General features: G+C 35.4%; 1 protein-coding gene across 2 annotated transcripts; it reads left to right on the forward strand.

The window, feature by feature from the left end:
* Positions 1–396: 396 nt before the first annotated feature.
* lyar (Ly1 antibody reactive homolog (mouse)) lies at positions 397–13,654 on the forward strand. 2 transcript variants are annotated; one of them, XM_006629665.3, is made up of 9 exons: positions 397–489; positions 707–888; positions 1,850–1,964; positions 3,239–3,346; positions 8,350–8,433; positions 8,623–9,013; positions 11,334–11,402; positions 12,367–12,452; positions 13,207–13,654. In XM_006629665.3, exons 2-9 carry the CDS (start codon positions 767–769, stop codon positions 13,342–13,344), a joined length of 1,113 nt encoding a protein of 370 aa, XP_006629728.1. In that variant the 5' UTR covers positions 397–489; positions 707–766; the 3' UTR covers positions 13,345–13,654. The 2 variants fall into 2 exon arrangements, with proteins under 2 accessions (XP_006629728.1, XP_015200245.1); XM_015344759.2 differs by having other exon boundaries at positions 8,626–9,013.
* The last annotated feature ends 1,746 nt before the right edge of the window (positions 13,655–15,400 follow it).

Genomic DNA, 15,400 nt, shown 5'->3' on the forward strand with positions numbered 1-15,400 from the left:
AGTTTTGCGGGTCATGTGAACTCAGGAGGACACAATTTTTCCAGTTCCACTCTACACGAATCCTGAATGGCAAGTCTGGAATCCTCTTCCTGGAAATCTCATTTAGGAACAAAAGTGTTTTGCCACTGAGCAACTTTCTGTTTAATATATTTCCGGAAAACGTATATTATCAAAGGGATTTAGGTTTTGCCCGCGATAATTATTCAGTATATACAATATGACAATAACCCATTATCGTTTTTAGTCTTTTTTTAACTTTGTTGAAAGTTTATTTTGTACATTCTTATTGCCACTTGAACGTATTACACTAATATTGTGTCAATACTATAAGACTAAGTAAAAATTTCGATTTATTCTTCGACCGATATCAACAAGATTATATTCAAAACTAATCCAGAGCACTTTTGGGAACATCAATTTGGGTGCGGTGTTCCCACGGAATGTAAATAGTGTAACACTGCTTATCCGGAACACGTGAAGTTGCTCTAGGTATGTTCAAGTGATCTGTAAATTCGGACGTTTAAAACAGTAAATGATTATGTAGTTTTAATTTCGTATACATGTACACGAACGGTTTAATTAAAGTAAAAATATCAACATTGCAGTACTGTGTTTTCACTAGGAAATCTTTAATACAGAGAATTTAAAATTTTAAGATTTTTCATTTACCCTAGTCGCTGTCACGTGTTTTTTTTTATGGTTCCAGGGTCGCAAAGATCTGATTGGGGAATATTATTTTTGTGTTCCAAATTCGAAGTATTTCAGGATGGTTTTCTTCACCTGCAATGCATGTGGAGAATCATTAAAGAGGGCACAAGTAGATAAACACCTGAATATTTGTCGGCACTGTCAGTGTTTGTCGTGTATTGACTGTGGTAAGGATTTCTGGTGAGTATCTTTTAAGGTCCAAAATATGTTACTTTAAGGTCTTTTAAGGTCCAAAATATGTTACTTCCCAGATTCGTTTTTTTCTTTTTCTGCTGGAAGGGTGGAATTAATGTAGTTTGCAGTGTGTGCGTGCGGAACGTTGCCTTCGTTAAGGATCACTCATTGAAAGCCACTAAATAACAAATCGAAGTTAATTTTTATTTTATAATCCGCATAAAATAGGTTTACTATTATTGTATTTCATCCTAGTTAATTGAGAACGAAAAAAAATAATACCGCTTACTATCAAGAGGAAGCCGTTTGGTTCCTAACGGTTAAGTGATCTAGGGATCTCATCCACATGTTTCTTGAAAAAATCCAGGTTTGTTCCTACTCGTTGTTGAAAGAAGTGACTCCTGTTCTCAGTTTTAAATGAACTTCTGCATACTTTTCACTTGTTACCTTTGGTTTATGGTTAAATGTTTTCAAATTACTTTGTTAACGCCTTAGAGAATTTCCAATATCAGAACCAAGTTTCCCTTTTTCTATATTTTATCCAAGACTAAAAAGAAACAGCTGTTCTTTTGGCAGTACATTCATTCACTTAAAAGAATCAGACTCCTCTTTGAAATGAGCAGTAATATTAATTTTTCTATTCTGGTAAACAAAATTGTATGTGATATGCTGAATGTCTTACTAGTGCATTGTACAATTTTAATATAAAACCCCTTGAATTCATTTAATTTTAATAAGATGATTTTAGTTATGTAACCTAGCATTGTTTGTTTTTTTACTGTTTCCCTACTTTGGTTTGATGAGTCTTGTATACACAAAAGTCATACAAGACTCTATCCCGTTTAAGTCTGTATTAATATTTCTACCTTAAAAATATTTGAAATATTAACAGTATCCTTGTAGGAAATGATAATCTTCAACACATTTAATGGATTATAATGCATTTGTTGTTGTTTTTTTGCTACAGGGGAGAAGACTATAAAACGCACCTTAAATGCATCAGTGAAGATCAGAAATACGGAGGCAAAAGCTATGAAGCCAAGAGTAACAAGGGAGATGTGAAACAGCAGCAGTGGATTCAGGTAGATCAGTGTTGTCACTTCTTCAGGACTACATCAGACTTCTCGATATTTGTTCATAGGGCATGAAAGTCTGCTGCAACCTAATTTTATCATCATGATAGATCTGATGTATATTGAAAATGCAGCTTGAAAATTTTGTACTATCATAGATAAATGTTTTATAAAACTGTAAATCACGTCTGTTTTTATATTTCAAATTAAGTATTTTTTGTCACTAGGCGGGTGAGAAAAAGAATCATTGATGTCTTTTATTATAGAATAAAACACTAAACTAAGTGTTTTGTTTTAGAAAACAGAGCAGTATAAAATCTATGTGCTCTGTAATTTAGTATTCTGTTTTTAATTGTAAACCTAAAACCCGTCTTCTTACTGTCGTCTATGTCTGAGTGTATTATGAATTGTTTTGTGTGTTCTTGTTTGTATTTTTATCATTATGTACAGCATCCTTGGGTTTGGACTGAATCTGAATAGTTGTAAACAAATGTCATTATCATTCAGGTTATGTGAAATTAAAAAGTTTTAGCATTTTGACATTTTTAACTGGATATTGTTTTCCCTGAAAGTTTAATCATGTAAAATATTTATGTGTTGGGATGCAACTGTCCTGCACTTTTGTTTTATTTTTTTAAGGTTGAGTGGGCAATTATTTTTATTAATAAAAAAACAAGTTGAATTGCACTGACCCCTGTATCCACATGGACAAAAAATAGGCCCCCTGTCTTGCTATTCAACTTTTGACACATTACAACGACATTGAGTACTGATTGACAGTAATATATACACATCTCTGCCATCACCCCAGACCTGCCAGCATCCAGGAAATCACTGTGGTTGCTTTTTTACTGGGAGCTAAGAGAGTTCTGGCTGAGCAGTCTAAACCCTCTATTGCCACCATGTGGTCAATCCTGGTCAGCATTAAGCAATTGGCTCAAGCACAGCCTGTGGTTGGAATGAGCACTATTACCTTGTTGAGCCACTCAAGGGGCCCATTCAGCACATTTCCCAACTGTCTTTGAGCAATTATTTGCTAAACTTGGAAAAAATGATTTCAGATAATTTCAGCATGTGAATTTAGGGAAAATGGAAAGTGCTTTTGGAACTCAAGGGTAAGTGTTCAAAGCCTCTTTTGTAATGTTAGTAATGTTTCTCATGATTTACTTTTCATATCGTTCAGGCTCCTGAATGTTTTGTTGTTCACAATTCTTACACGGTTATCGTAAATATTCTCACGAGAAATAACTGCCTGTAATATTTATGAGAATAATCTGTTGTAGAAAATCCATGAAGCAGTGAATAAACCAGGAATCAGTCCAAAATTACGTGAGGTGCTGTCCCAAGTGAGCTCCTACGACAATGTTCCAAGAAAAAAAGGAAAGTTTCAGGTAAGTGAACTGGTTTGCTTGTCTGTTATTCCAAATGTGATATAATGATATTATGTGATATTATGCTGTTCTTTAACAGGCATTAGTTTCCACTAGCACTTTACAAAGTAAAACACTCAAAGGTAAGATTCTGTGTCTTTATTATGAGAAGTAAAGTATAGATATATGCATTTTGGATATTGATAATGTTTTGGCATCATTTAGATTGACTGTGATGCATGTAAATGAATTTTGACTATTGCATGAACACTACATCCTACAAAAGAAGAAGAAACAGCAAAATGTCACTTAATAAGAAAGTGATTCTTATTATTCCATTGAGTTGTTTTAAGTTAGACGGCAAGTGGAACGATGTTAACGTGCTAATTGTTGTGAATTTGAGACCAGTCAGTGGAGGGTTTCAAGTATGATGGAGTCTGGGTAGGAGTGTATAGTCACCACAGAGCTCCAATTGTACTGATTGATGACAGCCTCATTGTATAGTGCTGTGTTTATTATGTACTGGGATTTCTCTTGCTGGCCTTTTTCTTGGCTCATCCCAGTGTGTTTTTTTGTGTTATACCGCATGCCCTCAGGCTGCACAAAAAGCAACAGCTTTGCTGTGCGGTGAGAATCTTAACAGTTATGCCATAGACGTACTACTTGCCAGGCCTTAGCCAAAATGAGCGTTGGATGAGCTGGATTGACGTATGACATCTAGATCTTGGAGACCAGTAAACAGGCCCAAGTTTCCCATGCTTTACGGAAGGACTTAATGAGAATCCTAAAGGACTGCACCTGCAACCAGGAGGGGGGGGAGGCATATATCACAGATAAAATGCCTATTCACCCACTACCTGGGTTACCTACGGGTTTGGTTCCTCAAATCTTTATGTAGCCCGAGTCTTGCATAAGTCGGAAGCAACACTTTCCTGGCAATTGGGTGAACAATAAAGAATTACCAGCGATCCTTCCTTATTTTCCCTAGCTGTGTTGGCAAGTGAGGAAGGAGGTACAGGAGAGCAGAGCTGCAAACTCACCAGGGTTTATTGTCCTGTAATGGTTAACAGGTGTGTGCGTGCTGATCATGGAGGGGGTAGAGAGCAAGAGAGAGAGTAGCAGCAGCTGGCAGTCCATGATTAAGAGAGAAAGAAAGGATACTTTCCCCCTTTATCCAGGGGGAAACAGTTTGGTGCAGTTGCTATAAATCATTTTGTAATTGTCCTAATAACTTTATGAATTTGTTGTACTTATGACTTGCAAGTTTATTTTGATATCTGGTATGCATCGGAGCTGGAATTTTGGGCAGAAATGTAGCTAAAGATGGCTGCCTGCATCTCCACTGCATTTGCTCAGCTACAGTTGATGCACTGCCTTTAAAGTCAAGTGGGTTTCTAAAAGCCTTCGCTGTTATGCATAGCTATTGTCACCAGGTTTTTGTTTTTAATAGAGGTGCTTACTTGTCATGGGACAGTTGAATTCTAAATTCATATGATGTTTCGGGTTTAGGAACAGAAAGAATTAGCCTAAGAAGAAATTTTTAATTGCTGAAAGCTCCTTAACATGTGGTTTGGTTGTAACTCAAAATCTCTTTTAAAGACGTGAGCTCTGATGGTGTCTTTAAGTCCATGTTGAGCTCCACGAACACAAGTTTGAACCTGAAATATGTCATTAACTGATTTTATCTGGATCTCCCATGCAGCAGTGTGCAATCAACTGAGCACTGCCAATTGTAAAATGGGATTAGTTGTCCAGGGTTTTCTAGATCTCAGTTTTGGTAAATGGGTACCTGGAATTATGCAGTACCCATTGCTGCTGGTGAGTGATGTCTTTTTAGTCACCTCCTACTCAGGGCTGCTGTGTTTGTGTCACATGATTAATATTGTAGAAACCAAGAGATTTGAGCCTGAGGTGTCCGTTCTCCAAGCTTTATTGTATGCATACAAGGAACAACAATGAGGATTATTGTTGTTGTTCAAAGGGGATATGGCTCTCCACAGCTTATATATACCCACCTATTCCTTTCTTTGAGGTACTTTCTCAAGGAACTCAAGGTCTGGGAGAGCAATTAAAATATTCCTTCCTTATTAAGGAGTTTTTTACAGAGGATGGGGGTTTAGTACAGAGGGGGAGAAGCATCTGTGCTCAAGCAAGCATGAAGGTTAGAGTTTAGCATGTGAATTCAGCAGGAGTTCACAGCTCCTACCACTATATTGGTACAGGGTAACATACAGATTCTCCTAGCAGACTCCATCAATATCACCGAGGCAGTTGGGACAGTTCCTTATAAGTGAATGATGAAAACAAGGAAACCTCTCCCAGCATTATTTGGAAACTTAGAAATTACTGGATAGGCAAAGCTTTTTAAGGGTAAAAAGAATGCTTTTACTTTAAACTGGGTTTAAAAAAAGTTTTGTAACTTAATAGAAATAATAGAAATTATCAGTAACCATGAGATAAACCATAATCATAATGCTTGTATTCGTGAGAATGGTGAAAGATAATTTTGCTGCTCTAGCTAAACATGGCTTGTGATGAACATTAATTTATTTTACATTTTTTGTAGTCTTTGTGCATGATTTTCAAAGCTTTTTAATCGCTTTCAGATTTTAAACAGTGCTCACTAAAATCTCTTTAATGATGGTTTTGTCTATACATTTAAGGAGTGTTTGAAATTTCTTATTATCCTTAAACAAATGTCTTATTTATTTCCTTTGGCGTCATACTGTTGCAATTGCCATCTGCAATTCAAGACCTTGCATCTACACCCTGTGTAAGGATACTTCTCTCTGGTTCAGCTGGAACTCATTTTCGCGTTTGATACATTAAACTGTACTGTTGCCAACCTGATGAGGTTCAGATGTACCCCAGCATCACTGGAAATGCCCTCAACTCAGATTGTTGAGTTGACATGCCCCTCAAAGTGGTCTAACGAAAACAGGACATCAGATGTAAAATTATGAAGTAATGTAATCTCAGTACTTGACCTTTGAATTAAAAGTGTAGTGTTGGCATCTTTTGATATGCATCTTACTATTGTAAATGTGTTTCTTTTTTATTCATAGGCTTTTACTTTATTTTCATTTTAGGAATGAAGCAGTGGAATAGTGTCTGTTGATTTTTGCATTTTATAGAAGTTACATTTTAAAGGAGTAGTTCATGTTTGTGTTATTTTTCACTTTTTTTTTTTAAAGCGCTTTCCCTGTAACAATAGCTTGTGATAATTGAAGATAATTAGGCCAAAGTGGGCAGAGGAGCAGTATTAATAACACTCGGTCTTCAGTAGGTGAGTCATTATGTGTATGTGCAGTAATACTATAGGTATACCTCACTATACCTCATGAGAGTTCCTCTAATTCAGCTCTTTCTAAGCTATTTGTACTGAGATGATTGGATAATCTCAGTAAATACAAAATTGCAAGAAATGTGGACATGGGATTCAGCTCTGTATCTGCAGCACTTTTGTCTTCTAGGTCACTTCTAGGTTTGAACAGATGTATCCTTTCTCTTCATTTCTTAATTTTAAGGATGTTTACAAAATGGTGCCCGTGGCAAAATATCCTCACTTCATTTTGTCATGCTGTATACATACTTTTATTCTTATTCTCTTATTGCTCTTATTTTAGAGTTGGGACTGAACTGACTACGCTTATTCCAAAAGAACAGAATAACATCTTTGTACAATTTCAATCGCCATATTACACAAAAAGATATTGTTGTTCTGTAATCAGTCCCGAGAGGAGCCACAGGCAACATTCCAGGGTTTAAAACAATGTCCTGTGAAGGCAGTCTTAAATAACTGAATCTTTTTAGTCTTGAATGGAGAAGTAACCTTATAAGGTAGATTAACAGATTAGCATCCTCTCTTTTGTAAAATTTCTTTTATTGATTATACCTGTTACATACTGGACAAGACGGGATTCTTTACAATTAAATAATTGATTGAGCAACAGAATTATTCCCACAGTGTCACTTGTTTTCAGTAATATGCTGCTAAATAGAATGTTTTGAGGGGAAATAGTACATAGGAAACATAAGATACATTTTAACTTACTTTGTTACAATGTTTGTGTTTTATTAAGAGTAAGCTTTCTATTGACTTTGCAAAATTGATGCAATTCTACCTTGATCATTCATACCTTTTTATGAATCAAAAGATGACTCTTTAGATTTATATAAGCAGGTAAATCTTTAGATTTATATAAGCTACTCAGATACAGATTTTTCAGAAATTTACAGTGGTCAATGTTTTTTGTTTTGCTTTGCATTAAAATTTAGGCTTAACAGGCCTAACAGAGTCAGTTTATGTTGTGAATTGTGTTCCCATGTGTAAATTTCACTCCAAGCTTGTTTTAAATTGAGAGTTAAGTTGAGCATCTGACGTGATTCATTCAACAGTTGAGCACAACAGTAATGGAGATATATGTGGCAGCTTTCCTTTTGCCTCTCTCTCTACAGTACATTGTCACCCAGCCATTAAAATATTACAATAAGGGCCTTTAACTTTCTTAGACTCAGTGACAACGACCACCCTTGTTGCTGGCTTAATGCCAAGAAGTCTTCACTTCTTGTGTGTTGATTAGAATCTGGTTGGCTGTTTTTCAAGTAATAATGAAATTGCAGGAAACCGAGCTTTAAGTAGTCAGCACTTTGTAATTTGACATGTTTTGCATACCTGTGGAGTCTTTTTAAAATATTTCTCGGGGACAAGTTTATTTTGTTGGATTAAACTGATGTAATCTGTGTTCCTCAAAATATACAGCATGAAGCTTCAACGCAGTGTTGGCAGTGGTAGTGTAAACTGTCTGTCCTTAATTGTGCAAACCTTCTCTTTTTTTAAGTATAACAGTTAAAAACTTGAAATAGTAAGAATTAAGATAATTAAATGTTAGCAAATGTTTGCAACCAAGTATAGTAGGGCTTTTGTTGTTTGACCTGACAGGAAAATTACTAAGATTTGTTTAATTTAAAATGTGTGTTTTATGGCCTTTATACTTTTTTTTTCTTTTTGGACTTTTTTGAAGAACTGGATGAAGAACAGTTTAAGGATCTCTAACACAACATTGTATGACCAAGTGTGGGAAATCTTTTCTGCAGCAACAAGCAATGTAAGTCTAAAAGGCAATGGTAGTGCTGTTAACGTTTTGTACTTTATTATTTTTATTTGACATTTCATATGTGATGATTATTTTTGTGTTGGAATAAGTGCAAATAATGATAGCATTTTATTATTCTCCACTGTGTTTTGTATGCACGGAATTTCATTTTCATTTTTTTATGCATCTGTTGTTGAACAGCAGAGCCAGTCTCAAGAGGGTATAAGCAGCCAGCCTGATGAGTGTGAGGATAAAGTACAGGTCTCTGTGACAAAGGACAGCACCAGTTCAAGCGACAAAAAGAAGAATAAACGAGAGCGGAAGGAGGAAAGACAGAAAAAGAGCAAAAAAGAAAAGAAAGTTTTGAGAATGGAAAAGCAAGAGGAGGAGGAAAATGACCAAGCTTTTAGGCTTGAGCCTAGAGATGAAGACTCAGAAGAGGAGCTGGAGGGCAGACCTACGGAAAACCAGAGGGAGAAGAAGAAAGGAAAGAACAAGCTTGCTACACCTGTAGAGGTTAATGGAACAGAACATATCAAAGCTGGGGTTACCAGCAAAAAGTGCAAGAAACGCAAACATGACAACTTGGAAGGTAGATAATGGGGCGAAAAATTTTACACTTTTCCTTTATCTTGCATGGGACAGCTCTGAAGGTTAAGGCATTTTAAGAGCAAGTCAAAACTAATGTTCATATTCCATAATTGATAACAGCTTGTTCATTCTTAAAAAGCGCCATAACTCTGAAAGGCGCACCTTGTAAGATAAAGTTATATATTTGTTTCGTTGGTCAGTGAGGTACGTCATGCTGATAAGCTCTGATATGGATGAAACAACTTAAGTCGTCGTTTATACAATGAAACGCACACATATTGGGACAGTGAACTAATTTTTTTGTAGTATTTAAATTTGTATTTCACATCAAAAGGTGAATATTAAGGAAAAAATGCCCGCTTTTATTTCTAGACATTGTTGTGCATGCACGTAAAGCAATGTTAGCACAAAAAAAGTTTATTCCCCTCCCTTTTAAAGTCAGCATAAGTAAACTGAACTTTTGTGAAGTATTTGGTTACATATCTTTTACATGCAGTGACTGCTTCAAGTCTGCAACCCATTGACATCACCAGACTCTTAATATGCTCCTTTGAAATGCTTTGCCAAGCCTTAACTCTTTATTCTTCAAAAAGTAAAATCAGGAAACTTGGCCAATTTGGAAGTTTCCATGTCTTCTTCCTGATGAACTCCTTGGTAATGTGTGTGTAGTACGTTTTGGGTCTTTCCCTTGCCACAGAGTGAAATGCAGCCCAGTGAGTCTGGAGACATGTTTTTGGATCTGGGCAGGCAATGTGTCTGTACACTTCAGACTTCTTTCTGCTGCTGCTGCTGCTATCGGTTATATCACTTAGAAAAAAGACCAATGAGGTAGTTCCAGAGGAAACCATGCATGTCCAAGCCATAATATTAATTTTTGCTATCCTTCACAGATGTGATTTGCATGTCCTCTTTCTCCACTCTTTTGCTTTTGTCACTTTGAAAAAGGTTTCTCTTTGTCTTATCTGTCCATAAAATGTTGTCACGGGACTATTGTTTGTACTTATTTGCAAGTTCTAGGTTTGCAGGTTACAGTGTAGCCGTTCTCCTATCAAAGTATTTTGTGCACAGTTAATTGAGATACAGTAATTTCACCCCTGCACTCTGGACACTGTCTGCAATCTCTTTGGTTATTTTATGTTTTCTGGTCTTAACTCCTATTAATTTTTCTGTCTTCCTTGGATAATGTGGTTTATGCCGTTTGCTTACTCCACCAGTATTTTCTTTCTGTTTCAATATATTCCATGTCGTTGCTTTTGCGATGCCCAGTCTCTCTGCAGTGGTTCTATCTGCATTTTTCTTTGCTCTCATCTTCACAATTGCCTTCTTTTTCATCACACACATTTCTTTAGTCTCCATCTTGGTTTATGCAACCCCAAAAAATAGGCTTCAAAGTCTGGAATTAAAGATATCCTTTTTTCTGTTTTTACAATGAATGTAACATGGACCTGACTGGGTGGTACAGTGGTGCCATGGTTAGCATTGCTGCCTCGCAGTGCTGGGTCCCTGGGTTCAATTCTGGAGTTGGGGTGCTACAGTATCTGCATGGAATTTGTAAGTTCTCCCCAGGTTCACAAAGATTACCTCTGGGTGCTCCAGTTCTTTCCCATAGTCCAAAGACATACTGGTATGTTTATTGACTTCTGGGAAAATTAGCTCTGGTTTAAGTGTGTGTGCCCTGAGACAGACTGATGTCATTGTCAAGGGTGAACCCTGCCTTGCATCTGTTGCTTACCAGGATAGGCTCTGACTCCCTGTGACCCTGAATTGGATAAAGCTGGTAGAAAATGGAGGGATAGAACACCTGAGCAATTAGAAACACCTGTCAGCAATATGTTTCAGTACATATGCTCACATGAAATGGGAAGATTGAACACAACAAAGGAGATTGTTCTCAATCATAATAACCCTGAAACAAAAGCTGAAATTCTGTACTTTTGCCTCATGTTAATCTTTTAATATAATTTCATTAGTTCATGGCAGAAATATAATTTCACTTTACTGTCCCAATACGTATGCTTTTCACTGTGTATGCAATCTCTCTGTAGGAATTTCTGCTTTCAAGCATTGTAAATTGACTGTTCAACTTGCCATAATTTATAGACTTTAAACTTTTATGAAAATGATAAGCTCAGATATTGTAATACTGTAAATTATGCTAAGTATAGTCTTGGTTTGAGTGTTAGCTGAAGTGATGCTTCAGAAGAATATGGCCATGATTTAGTCCTGGATAACTTCCAGAACTGTAATTTAATGTCACCTAAGCACACCCTTTTTGGATAATTATTTCCCCAGTCATAACACAATTATTTTTTTCCTCATAGATAATCAAACATCCAAGCAGATGAAGATGGAAACTGAAGACAATGCAGAGTGTGAGAATGAAAGTAAAGGTATGAACAGGAGACTTAAAATGATCTAACATTGAAGAATGTACAGTTTTTTTAAGTGTAAAATAAACATTATTTTTTATTTTATTTAGCTTTCATTACAGTGTTTTACAGTTTAGACTCTAGTGGCTGCTTTAGTTAGTTTTGTAAAGCTGAATTGCTGAAATACATTATGTAGGGGAAAAAATAATTCAAGCTATACTGAAGCAACTAAGAATTTGATAAAATTTTGGCACTAGATGGCAGTGTAAGTACATTTTATAGCAAACCTTTTCCTTTTTCTGATTACCAAGTGCTTGGTCACAGAGACCTATTTTTATTTATTCCGAATGATTACAGATAAACTATGACAGTAGTGTGGCTAGGTTTTATTATTTCTGCCATTTGGTAAAACTCTTGCTAAGGAGGACTTTTTATGTTTTGTCTTATGCAACTGAATGTTTTGAGCTTCTTTTACAATTTTTGATTAATATTTCAAATGCAGGAGTCGGCAAATATTAAGATGACTGTTAATAATTACAAAAAATGATCAGTTTAACACAAAATGAACAATTTTAAACATTTAAGTTGAAAGGCTATCATCTATAAAATAATTCATCTGGTTCGGTGCAAGTGCAAGACATTTTTTTTTTAAGTCAGATGCATTTTAAAAATCATTTTGTGGTACAGATCATCGTTGAGATTTTCTATGTGCTTCAAAGTTTACTATAGATTTTGTTAAATTAAATATAAAAGTAGCTCACTTCAATTGTATATGTAAATATATTTTTATTGGTGGTTAAGTTAGAAGACTAACATTTTTAATTTAAATATTTCTCAAAATCTTTAGGTACATGATAGAATAGATATTGAGTAAATCTACTGCAATAATTGTATAATTGTATTGGTAAAATTGTATTTTTGTAATCAAGGAAATCATACAAACTCCCTTTGTATACATGCAACTTTGTTTCCTTATTCCTTTTAGGCAAGTTTAATTGGAAAGGAACAATAAAAAGCATCTTAAAACAGAACCCTGAAGATGGCATTTCAGTTAAAAAATTGAGAAAGAAGGCAAGTTTATAATAATTTCTTATGCTTTTTTTCCTTCTGTGATTTGTCTCCTGCAGTTCCTTCTGTGATTGTCTCCTGCAGTTTATTATGAGTAAAGGTCTCCAGTTCTAATCTTTTTAAATATAGCATTTTGACTTATGTTGCTTTTTAATGCAATTCTTAAGGCAAAGTTTTAAATGTGTTAAATTATATTTCAACACAGGTCACTGCTACACACAGTTAAGTGATTATTAAATCGAGATGTGAAAATCAGCTGTGGAGTAGAAAACCACAGAATTCGACTATCTTTTGAAATTGTAAGACATTTAAAAAAGACATTCCATTTGTGAATGAAAATGAAATCACTCTTAGGGAATAAAATACACATGACATTGGTCTTGCACAGTATTGCATAGCTGTGGCAAAGAATTCTTGAAGTGTAATACAAGTCCATCTACTCACAAAACTCAAAGTGTCCGGAATTCATAATGTATTTCTTAACACATTTGCTAAATTTGTACATTATGATAGAAAATGCTGTCAGCGTGTTTATAAATTGATGATGGCACATTTCTTATTTCATTCATATGTTCATCATCTATTTATATCTTTTCAACCACAACACCATTGTACACTATTTTTAGCAATGTGCTATAAACTTTATAAACTATGTGCGGCTGCATTAGCAGTGGCTTTTGTGGCGTAAGGATCAATACAACTATTGGAACCTAACCTCTTGTTCAGTTAATACATTTTCACAATACTTTTTTTATAGGTTTTAGCAGCATACTATGCTTTCAGTGGGGAAGGAAATCACAAATCTGAAGAAGAGCTGCTTTCCCTGTTCAAGAAGAAAATCGCCAACAACCCTAAGTTTAGAGTTTTGAAAGATAAAGTAACACTTGTAAAATAATTAGTTTATTTTTTAGTGTTGCAAAATTATACTTAATGTAAAATCTTAACTAGTCATCTACTTTAAATCTCTGCTTTACATCAGCTGTAAAATACGTTCCATATGTACTCTTGGATTATAAATACATTTTATTGAAAGCAGTTTTGAATTTAGGACTGAAGCTTTTGTATTTTTTGTGATATCTTTTATGTCTTAACTCTCTTACAGCATCTTATTCAACAGTTAACTAAAGGTTGTTCACCCCCTCTGCAGTTCTTACGGTCTTGTGGACGATACAGATGTTAATGAAATAAATATTTGTTTTTTTAAACACTTGGTGTTACTTTTGCATAAGAAGACAGATTCAATATATACAGGGAGAAAGACGTACATGTTTCCCTTTATATACTCTGTGCTGTAATGTGTAGTCAAAGATACCTGGAATTGAGGACATCACACTCAATCTTTGGCTAACTAATGCTTGAATTATGTCATTTCAGAGTTTAGTATTAATAAAACTGCTTTTGTGTCATGGACATGTTGGAGGCTGGCCTACGTCAGTGTCTTGTTGCTTGCTATTTGGGGTGTTCACGGCAGCTTCTTATTTGGTACGTTGTTACAGCCAGATGCAGTCTGTTAATGATGAGCAATGATCTGGAAGACAATGAGCCAAAGGTTGTAGGGTCCAGGTTTCAGGTTTGATCTAGATCTGCTCCTTGCTACATTGATCAAACACTGGGACTGCTCTTAATGATAACATGTCAGTTACCTGTTACAAAAAGATTTTGCTGCAGATATGCTTCATAGGCCACTTACCTGCTAAACCGATAAAAGCAGTTGTAGGTGATGTTTCTTTTGATTATCAGATAGTATCGAAAGATAGATACATAGTGGTTTTCTGGAACGGTTATTTAATCACCGTTTTTTTGTTTTGCATATCCTTGCATACAGATAATGCAAGGTGTATAATTTCCTCAGAAAGACAATTTTCTTTCATGTATTGTCATTGTTTACTTGCAAGCTGTCAATAAGAAATTAAAGTGTTAGCTATTTCCTATAATCCAATATAGACCTGAGCTAGGTGTGACTTGAAACCCCAAACTTGGTCCGGGATGTAGCTGAATTGAAAACAACATGCAGAATTAAAAAAGAAGTAAAAAAGACTAGATGCTCTTCAGGACATTATGCTCTATCCAGCAAATTTGTGCTCTTTTAATACACGGATGCCATTCCATAGTGAGATTCGTTCTTCCAGAATAATGTCCGTCAGTTTACTAGTTCCAGTTTTCTAAGTGAAAGGGGTTTTACACCTTGACCATTTGTTGACACCTGTGTCTTTTCAGCTAAACAATCGCTTAAATTGCCCTCACACCTGAAGAAGGCTCCACTGCCGAAACATTGTGTTTTCTTTCTTCTTTTTTTCAGCTTGGAATAAACCTATTACTTGTTCCTTTGCAGCCTACGCATGCTGACGCAGCTACCCACCTGAACAACTAATTGCTTAAATGATGACACCTTTGCTTAATCTGACCTGAAACCAAATCAAAAGATCTGGCTAGCCACATTATTTTCCTCAATGGAACCATTGTTTAAACACAAAGGCACATTTCTAAATTGAAAAGAATAGCCTCTTAGCTCTGCAAGTGTCTGAAGAAAGAAAATAAATCATTATTATGTGTTCATATTTACCCTTCTAAGGATGTCCAGTTTGGGAGGAAAACTGAGACAGTTTAACAATAAGGAATGCAAAACAATCAGCAGTTGTAAAAAATGGTCATAGAAATACATGTAAATATGTCTTTAACATTATTGTCACCTTTATCATATAACTACTGATTGAAGACTTCATCATGAAGCACAAACTTATATCTTTGCAAAGCGTTATTACATCATGACATTCACATAACTCATACTATAAGCATTTACGAAATTTGCGAGTGAGAGGAGGGTATTCAGCCTATCTTGCCTGTTTGTTAGTTAATAGCTAACCATTTCCAGAATCCCTGGAACATCAAGTCATTTGATGTTCATAAAAGCCTATGCAGACATAGATACTTTATTTTGACTACTGTGGAAA

This window comes from Lepisosteus oculatus, chromosome 1 (genome assembly GCF_040954835.1).
Source record: "Lepisosteus oculatus isolate fLepOcu1 chromosome 1, fLepOcu1.hap2, whole genome shotgun sequence".
NCBI classification, from domain to species: Eukaryota; Metazoa; Chordata; class Actinopteri; order Semionotiformes; family Lepisosteidae; genus Lepisosteus; species Lepisosteus oculatus.

Coding starts and splice junctions, on each gene's coding strand:
- lyar (XM_006629665.3), top strand. CDS start 767: ATGGTTTTCTTCACCTGCAATGCATGTGGAGAATCATTAAAGAGGGCA. Junction 8,434..8,622: donor TTTCTGCAGCAACAAGCAAT/GTAAGTCTAAAA, acceptor GTTGTTGAACAG/CAGAGCCAGTCTCAAGAGGG. Junction 12,453..13,206: donor TTAAAAAATTGAGAAAGAAG/GCAAGTTTATAA, acceptor CTTTTTTTATAG/GTTTTAGCAGCATACTATGC.